At 39.1% G+C, this 9,426-nt stretch overlaps 1 protein-coding gene across 1 annotated transcript; it reads left to right on the forward strand.

Moving 5' to 3' along the window:
• Positions 1-2,176: 2,176 nt before the first annotated feature.
• On the forward strand, positions 2,177-6,565 carry LOC125035411. Its single transcript, XM_047627788.1, has 3 exons — positions 2,177-2,582; positions 2,913-3,115; positions 6,439-6,565. Exons 1-3 carry the CDS (start codon positions 2,240-2,242, stop codon positions 6,547-6,549), a joined length of 657 nt encoding a protein of 218 aa, XP_047483744.1. The 5' UTR covers positions 2,177-2,239; the 3' UTR covers positions 6,550-6,565.
• The last annotated feature ends 2,861 nt before the right edge of the window (positions 6,566-9,426 follow it).

The raw sequence follows: 9,426 nt of genomic DNA on the forward strand, positions 1-9,426 counted from the left end.
CAGGCCGCGCAGCCAAGCCTTATTGCTCGTCCCGCGGAATTATGAAAGCTTTAGCCTGATTTCGTCGCGCGCGGCCACGACACCCACTGCGGTCGGTTGCAATAGCCAAATCGGAAATAATTTGTATTAATAATGCATGTATTATTATCCTATTAAAAGTATGCATTTTTATTACATTAATTGGCTTATTACTTGAAATGTACTTCGTGCAATAACTATGTAGATTTCGCCGGTTCTCGTTAAACGTTACTTAAATTTTACTAACCTTATATCGTCCCGTCTCCGTTATTAAGTTTTACAATAACACGTCCTCGGCGTAGCAATATTTCCAGTTATACGTGTATTTCGCAATTTGTAAACATTTCTGCCGGCTTCTATATTTTTTTTTCACACGTACACTTCCTTGACCACCGAACAGATACACACTAAAGGTTTTCCATGGGCGAGGGCAGGGCTTTCCGAAAAAACTGTTTTTGATTGGTCAGAAAACTGTGACGTCATTGCCTGAAGTTTTCATTGGCTAGAATTTCTCAGTCTGTAACACCGCATAATCGCCAAGTTGTCAGTAATTGGTCGTTATACATGGTGTCCTTGTCTTACTGTTTCACACATTAATAATTTATTATCGGTATTTCAGAAGAAATATGTCTTTACGTGCGCGAAAAAAGGTATTTGCTTTGTATTAGGTTTTATTTTACCATATGCATACAAGCAATCAGGTAAGTGTGACCTCTTACCCGATTTTAATCGCTCTCTGAAGAACTACCATCCAGAGGAACTGGGGGGGGGGGGGGGGGGGGGCAGGTGACGGAAGAATTCTTTCTTTCCCGCCTTGCGGCGTGTATAATTCTGCCGCTTGTGAAAAAAATGAATTAATCAATTCTTTTTCAACACCATGTAACCATGGTGTTGTAGGTTACGGTAGGCAGCCCATCCATCACCGTATATCACACTGTCTAGTTTTATATATTTCTTAATAAGGGGTATGAGCGTGTCTGCACTGCGGTCAGTGTCAACCAATGGCACAATTAATTTCCTTTTACTCACACGCTCAATACCCCCAAAGACCCACACCTGGCTCTTCTTCTTTATGATTTGCGAAGTTCTAGCTTCGCCCGGGACCTGGCTCAACTGTCTGCCCCTCTTATACTTACGGCGCACGAGCAGCGTCTCGTCAATCTCAAGTATTACACCGGCACCTCCTATTGAATTTTGATTTTGTAACCAATATTCGGTTACTTCAGAACAAAAACTCCTCCAATCTACGCTAGTTGGCTTAGAAACGTGCCTTTGTAATCGCTGGTCGATAAAACGCAACTTTTACGCCGTTTTGTCTTTGCTATTTTTTCCATCTGCCACAATACCATATATGTCGATCTTCACGATATTTGCAAGGTAAATCGCAATGCGGGCAACTTACCGCTCTTGGCAAAACACCGTGTGCTCTCAGGAACTCTACAGCGTTATCATTTTTTTTCTTCAAAATAATCAGATATAACTCTATAGTAATGCGGGTCACAACCTACGCACCTGAGATCCATTTTGAGCAAAGATTTGGTATATTTGCTTTCCTTGCCTTGTGATTGGTTTATAGCATTTCCTGTAATGCTTTTGGCTCTCGTGACAAATGTCACGCGGATGTGGTATAGAATAAAAGTTTCAAAAGGTTTCGTGCGCTGTTCATGCGGTAACATTGTTGATTTTGAAAATCGCGCGCAATTCTTCAGTTCCCTCTTGCCCTTAATATGGACCATACACATCGATTTGCGCAGAGTAAGATATGTCATAATTACTGTAAATACTCGATTTTATGATGGTATTACTCGTGTATTGTCAGACATTTTAATGTAGAAAGAAAATCACCTTCATGTAAGTTTATGGGGAATTTTTGTAGTTACGAAATGAAAGTATTACAATAAATGAACCAAAATAAAACGGTATCATTGTTTTGTTTACAAAAAGTAGGAAAGGATATCGGATGGCGATTTTTAAAATATTGGGCTCTGTGACACTTGCGTGTCCAATAACTTCGTTATTTCTGATTTGCGACGGAAGTTCATAGAAGATAAGTTTCTTAGATTTATTTGCTCTATCACATGCATATATTTTTTTCCGGTTTAAAGACGGCTAGTCAGAACTTTACCTATACCGTTACTCGGTTGATTCCGAAATGTATAGGAGGAAATTTAGGGAGTCTAAATGTACTGATAAAGAATCTTATGTGCAACTTTTAGTCCGAATGGAGCAATATTTAGAAAGATGGATTTCTCTTAGTAGTGTTCGTAAAAGTTATGATTCTCTTTTTGATTTTATGATTAGGGAACAGTTTCTTTGTAGTTGTAATTCTGATTTACGTGTTTTTCTCAAAGAACGCGAATTTTCCAGCGCAACTGAGATGGCCGAAGCAGCTGACAGGTATAGAAGTGCTCATTTGTATCGCGGCAAAGCACTGAAGTTTCCTCAGCATAAACCTTTCAGCCAGTCTAAGGATACGAGAACTAATGATGAAATTGTTTGTCATGCTTGTGGTAAAAACGGACATATCAAACCAAACTGCCCTGATAATCCAAGGAATTTCAGAGGTAAAAGTTCTTTTTCTAATGATAAATTTAATTTTGTTTTTGAGGCAGAACTTAAACCTAATAGTTGTGTTGTTGATTCTAATGGATTTCTATTTCATAAGCCTGTTGAAGTTATGCTCGACACTGGGTGCTCAACTATAATAGTTAAAGACTCTTTGGTTAATTCTAAATATAAATTAGGTAAAATGGTAAAGGTTTATGATTATTTGGGTAGACCAAATTATTTTCCTAAAATCAGGTGTTTCATAAAGAGCAAGTTCTTTACTGGATGGGCAAACGCTATAGCTGCACCGATAAAATTTGCAGAAGTGCTAATAGGATGTGTTCCAGGTGTGAAGATCCCGAACCAATCCTGTCCTGAAGACCCAAGTCCTGCTACTTCCGATGTGGCTACCTTAACATCCTGCGTTAGTCCTGACCCCTGTAAACCCCCTGAAGATCCTGACCTCTGTGACCTACCTAAGCCACCTTCCTGTGACCTAACCAATTTCCCTGACAAGCCTACATTTCCCTTTTACACTGGAAGTAAGCAGGTATGTAGCGAGAATTCTTGTCGATATTCTATAGGTGAAGCGCCAAAGATGTCATTGGTTGTTCAAACAAGAGCAAATAAGAGTAAACCTAATATAAGTTCAAAACTAAAATGCCCTGCTGATAATGGTATTGAGATAAACAAAACTTCTTTAATCAAAGCACAGAAATCCTGTAAGACCTTAAAAATGATAAGGGAGAAATTAGAAAGCGGAAAAAAGGAAAACGTAAAATCCCGTTCTGTAAAGTATGAAATGTGTAACGGTTTGATCTATAGAATCTGTATCCAAAGTAAAAACCTGCACGAAATAGGCACTAAACAGCTTGTGGTTCCGGAGGTGTACAGAGACAAGGTACTCAACCTGGCTCACGATTCTTTAACTGGCGGTCATTTCTCTCATAGAAAGATTAGTTTTAAAGTATTTCAGAAGTTCTTTTGGCCTGGTGTAGGAGCTGATATAAAACGTTATTGCAAGTCGTGTCATGTTTGCCAAAAAGTATCTGCTAAAGGCAGCATTAGCCGAGTGCCCATGAAATCTCTTCCTATTGTTGCTGAACCCTTTTCGAGAGTGGCCATTGATATCGTTGGACCCATTTCACTTTGTTCTGACAGGGGTCACAGATACATTCTTACACTAATTGATTATGCAACTAGGTTCCCGGAAGCAGTCCCCTTAAGGAAAATTGATTCAGTCACCGTAGCAGAATCTTTAGTAGAAATATTTTCTAGGGTTGGAATTCCAAAGGAAATGCTTTCAGATAGAGGAACTCAATTTAGATCTGATCTTATGGCAGAAGTAAACAGATTGCTCTCAATTAAAGCTCTTTATACAACCCCATACCATCCCAGCTGTAATGGGGCTGTAGAAAGGCTGAATGGTGTGCTAAAGTCAATGTTAAAGAAATTGTGTGTAGACAGACCGAAGGATTGGGATAGATATATTCCTGCTATCTTATTTGCATATAGAGAAATCCCTAATGATTCCTTAAAATTTTCTCCATTCGAACTACTATATGGTCGACCTGTAAGGGGCCCCCTTAGTATCTTGCATGAACTCTGGTCAAATGAAGATTTGAATTTTGATGTTAAGAATGTTTATGCATATATAACTGATCTAAGATCGCGTTTGAAGGAATCTGCGAGATTAGCTACATCTAACGCAGAAATCAGTAGTAGATCTTACAAAAAATATTATGATGTGAAAACTAAAAATCGTAAACTAACTGCGAATGATGAAGTTTTAGTACTATTGCCTACTGACAATAATAAATTGATTATGCAGTGGCGTGGACCGTATCCTGTGATTGAGAGTAAAGAAAACGGAGTTGATTATCTAGTAAATATCCGAAATAAGGCTAAGCTCTTTCATATAAACATGTTGAAGAAATACTATCGTAGAAATGACTCTCTGAAAAATGTGGTTAAACTTTGTGTGGTGGAGGAAGATGATGACCAGGACGATAAGGAAGTTATGTACTTAGAAACTGATGATTGTAATGCTAATACTAGTAATGCTAAAACTATTAATGGTCTTAATTTGTGTGAAGACTTAAATGAAAGGCAGATAATGGACTTGAAATATATAATAGCAGATTTTAGTGACGTTTTCTCAGATGAACCTGGCTATACCTCTAGTATAGAACATGTAATTAATTTGGAAACAACGACTCCTATCGCTAAGAAACCTTATCCAATTCCTCATCATCTGGTAGATACTTTTAACAAAGAAATTGATAAAATGCTTGAAATGAGAATCATTGAACCTTCTAATTCTCCTTATTGTTCACCAGTTGTACTTGTTAAGAAAACTGATGGATCCTTTAGAATCTGTTTAGATTTCAGAGGACTTAATGATATTACTGTATTTGATTGTGAGCCAATGCCAACTTCTGATGGTGCATTGGGTAACTTTTCAAACAAAAAGTATTTTTCAGAGCTTGATTTAACAAAAGGTTATTGGCAAATACCTCTGTCAGACCAGTCAAAGATGTATACAGCTTTTGCAACCAACAAAGGTCTAATGCAATTTGTTAGAATGCCTTTTGGTCTGAAAACCGCTTGTGCTACCTTTATTAGACTTATGCGTAAGATTCTTGATGGTCTGAAGAATACAGAATGCTATTTTGATAATGTGGTAATTCACAATACTAATTGGAATGAACATTTACAGGATTTGAGGGCATTATTAGAGAGATTACGTAAGCATGGATTAACAGCTGGTATTAAGAAATGCTTCTTTGGCTTCTCTAAAATAAAATATCTTGGTTTTCACCTAGGGGATAACAAAATAGAACCATTAGAAGAGAAAGTAAGAGCAATTTCTTCTATGACTCTGCCTCAATCTAAAAAGGAGCTGAGATCTTTTCTGGGAACGGTTTCATTTTATAGAAGATTTATTCATAAGTTTGCAGATATCGCTGCTCCTATGAATGAAATGTTAAGAAAATTTTCATGTAATAAACTTAATTGGACTGACAAGCAAATTAAAAGCTTTGAAGAACTGAAATTTAAGCTGATGTCAAACCCTATCTTATGTCTGCCTGATTATTCTAAGATTTTTTATTTACGAACAGATGCGTCAGATAATGGCTTAGGTGCTGTTTTACTACAGGATATTGATGGTACAAAAATGCCAATTTCATATGCAAGCCGTAAACTCTTAGAACGAGAGAAGAAATTTGCTACGATTGAGAAGGAATTGCTTGCAATCATATGGGCAATAAATAAGTTTAAAAGCTATCTTTATGGTAAGGAATTTGTACTTCAGACGGATCAGCAGCCTTTAACATACTTGCGTAACATGAGGAATTCAAATGGGAGACTCATGAGATGGGCGCTGAGTCTTCAGGGTCAGTCATTCAGAGTTGAATATATAAAAGGTCTTGAAAATGTTGGTGCCGACATCCTTAGTAGATGTCCTTTGTAAAAAATTACTCTTGCAATTTACTATTGACTAAATTCAGATGACTTTAGCTTAAATAAGGGGCAATGTAAAGGGTTTTCGTAAATTGCATACGGTAATATGACATTGGTTATAAACAAGCATGATTAAAAATGTGTAATCTATATATATTAGGTATATATTCTTGAAAGTTATTTATACTCGCTCTCCCTCAAATGTAAAGCGCATATGAGGCGGTATACCCTTACCTGTCACCTGTAAAGTAGGTGGTCGGTCATTTTGCCACTGACCCTGCTTACGTTAGCAGTACCTTGCGCCTACTCGTGAGTTACTTACGTGTATTTGCTATTTTTTTTTTTTTTTTGTATTTCTTTTTACACTGCTGATTGTGATAGTGGTATTAATTTTCATATCATTTTCAGCCTTTTTGTTGTGCATGTGATACCTGGGGACCTAAAACCAAGAACTGCAGTGCTTATGCGTTGCGCCCCTTCTTTATCAAGCAGTATTTCAAGTGCTTGTCATCCATGTGATTGTTGTTAACCAAACCAATATTTTCTTATTTATGTATGGTTATGGGTTTTGTAATATATTTCTGGAATAAACTGAATATATAAATTTTTTTATCCGTCTACCTCCAAATTAAACTGATAAGACATCAGAGAATTATTTAGACCAATTAAAAGAAACCCCGTACAATATATATATATATATATATATATATAATAAATATATAAATTATATATATGTGTGTGTATATATATATGTGTGTGTGTGTATATGTGTATATATAAATATATATATATATATATATATATATATATATATATATATATATATATATATATGCGCGTATATGTGTGTATATATATATATATATATATATATATATATTATATATGTTCACACACACATATATATACATATATATGTATATGAATATGTATATATATATATATATATATATATGTTTCTCTATCTTCCCCTACTTCTCTTTCCTCCCCTCCCTCCCTCCCTCTCACTCCATTTCCCTCCTCCCGAGCCACCATATCATCAAGTACCACTCCGACCACACAGACCAGCAGCGCCCCCCCCCCCCCTCCCCCCGCGCCGTCTAGCCGAGGCTCTGCCCCGACTGCGAATGCGACCGAGCCGGTCGCTGTACATCAGGTCAAGAGAATAATGAACTGTCCTCTAAATCCGACACAGAGCTCAAAGCGGCCTGGAGTAAACACCTACACACGCGATCAGTGAGAGTGGTATGTAGGCGACCGCTGTGCTTCGGTTCGGTGTGTTGTGAAACGTGTCTCCTTCTGTGTCTCGGTTTCTGCCTTTGTGTCTCTCTGTCTCTGTCTCTGTCTGTCTCTGTCTCTCTTTCTCTTTTTTCTGTCTTTCTCTGACTCTCTCCCTCTCTCTCTCTCTCTCTCTCTCTCTCTCTCTCTCTCTCTCTCTCTCTCTCTCTCTCTCTCTCTCTCTCTCTCTCTCTCTCTCTTTCTCTCTCTCTATCTCTCTCTCTCTCTCTCTCTCTCTCTCTCTCTCTCTCTCTCTCTCTCTCTCTTTCATACCTTGCCATTTCTTTCTTCTTTATCTCCTCTTCCCCTCCTCTCCTCCCTCACCCTTTCCCTCTTTCTGCCTCAACCACACGCCCATACTCCCTTCCCTCACGCCCACTTAACCTCTTTCCTGTACTTGTATCTCCCAGCACTGCCTCCCTCTGTCCTTGTTGTTCTCTTACAGGTATTCAGCTACTAATGGTCCCTTTGTCTGTATTGCTGTGTTTTATGCGTGACTATGTGTATGGGAATGTTTTATGTGGGTGTGTGCTTTTGTTTGCTATGTGTGTGGATATGTCTGAATGGTTGCTTTTGTGTGTATTTTTGTTCCGTATGTGGTATGTGCGTGTGTTTGATTGTGTTTCTGTATCTGTGTGTGTATATGCTTGTATGTATTTTTGTCTATGTGAGTGTGTGTGATTGTGAACCGTGTATGTTTGACTTATTATGTGTCCCTATATTCAGCTTATGTTTATGAATTTCATCTGACTGTACGTGTGCATGTACGTCTGTGTGTACCACTATATGCATGTTAGTCTCCTATACCTGTTCCCGTGTAATCCCCTGTGGACCTAAACCCCAGCACAACCGGGCTAATAGGACCACAGATCACCAGATTTACTTACGCATGAGTACTATAGTCTCCCTTTCGCCTCTGTCCCCCTTCTCGTACCCACCCCCCCTCCTCTGATCCCCCTGCTTTCTGCTTTTATCCCCCTCCTTGCAATTTCCAGCCACACCCTCCTCCCCTGCCCCTCCCTCTTTATTGCTCCCTTTCACCCCCCCCCCTCGCACCTTACACTCCCCTCCAACTTCTCACCCCTTCCACCCCCCCTCCGCCTCCCCCTCCCCTCCCCTCGCTCCTTCCAGCTTTCCCCTTTCCAGTCCATTCCGCCGCTGCCCCTTCCCATCCCTCCCGCCCGCCCCGTCTGCCCCTTCCTTTTATCAACCCTTCCACCTCCCCCTTCTCCTCCCCTCCGCCCCCCCCCCCCCTCCGTCCATCCCACTTCTCCCCTCTTCCACCCCTTCCCCTTCTCATTCCTTCCCCCCCTCCCCCCTCCCCCGCACTTCCTCGCACCTTCGCTCGTCCGACGTGATGATTTAGGAGAGAAACGCGCAAAAAGGTCGCCTTCCTTCCCAAGCATCATCATCATTTGACCTTAACCGACTTATTGTTGCAACATTTTTGCTGATTTTTTTTTTTTTTTTTTTTAATGATTTTTCCTTCTCCTTTTCTTTCGTTTTTTTTCTCTCTCTCCTTTCGCTTTATCCTCTCTTATTCTTGTCAACTCTTTCCTCTCGATTAATTTCTCTCTTCTTTTATCTCTTCTTGCTTTCTTCTCCTATTCCTGTTTTTACTATTTTCTTCTCCTCTTTCTTATCTCATTTTCTTCTCCTTTCTCCCTCTTTCTTTTAATCTTTTCTTCCTCGCCTTTCCCTCTTTTTTCCTTCAAATCTTTGGTTTCTTTCCAATTCCTTTCTTTTTATTACTTTCGCCCTACTTTTCTTTCTCCTTGGATTTTACTTTCTCTTTGGTCTTCCTTCTCCTTCTTCCCATTATCCGTTTCTTTGTTGTTGTTGTTTCCTATCTTCTTATTCCCATGTCTTCACTTCATTTTATATTTCTTCTTTCACTCTTTTTCTTTCTCGTCGCTGTTCCTTTTTTTCTTTACTTCCTTTGTTTTCTCTTTTCCCTCTTTCTTCGTCTTTATTTTGATTGTCGTTTTCCTTCTTTCACCTTCTTTCTTCTCTCCTCTCTTGTCCCATCCCCCCTTTTACCCTATAATTCACTCCTTCTTCTCCTCCTCTCCTCTACTTCGCCCCTTCCCTCTCTTTCCCTTCATTTTCCTCCTCCTA

The sequence above is a fragment of the Penaeus chinensis genome, chromosome 19 (assembly GCF_019202785.1).
Source record: "Penaeus chinensis breed Huanghai No. 1 chromosome 19, ASM1920278v2, whole genome shotgun sequence".
NCBI classification, from domain to species: Eukaryota; Metazoa; Arthropoda; class Malacostraca; order Decapoda; family Penaeidae; genus Penaeus; species Penaeus chinensis.

Coding starts and splice junctions, on each gene's coding strand:
- LOC125035411 (XM_047627788.1), top strand. CDS start 2,240: ATGGAGCAATATTTAGAAAGATGGATTTCTCTTAGTAGTGTTCGTAAA. Junction 2,583..2,912: donor TAATCCAAGGAATTTCAGAG/GTAAAAGTTCTT, acceptor GATGTGTTCCAG/GTGTGAAGATCCCGAACCAA. Junction 3,116..6,438: donor TTTACACTGGAAGTAAGCAG/GTATGTAGCGAG, acceptor TATCATTTTCAG/CCTTTTTGTTGTGCATGTGA.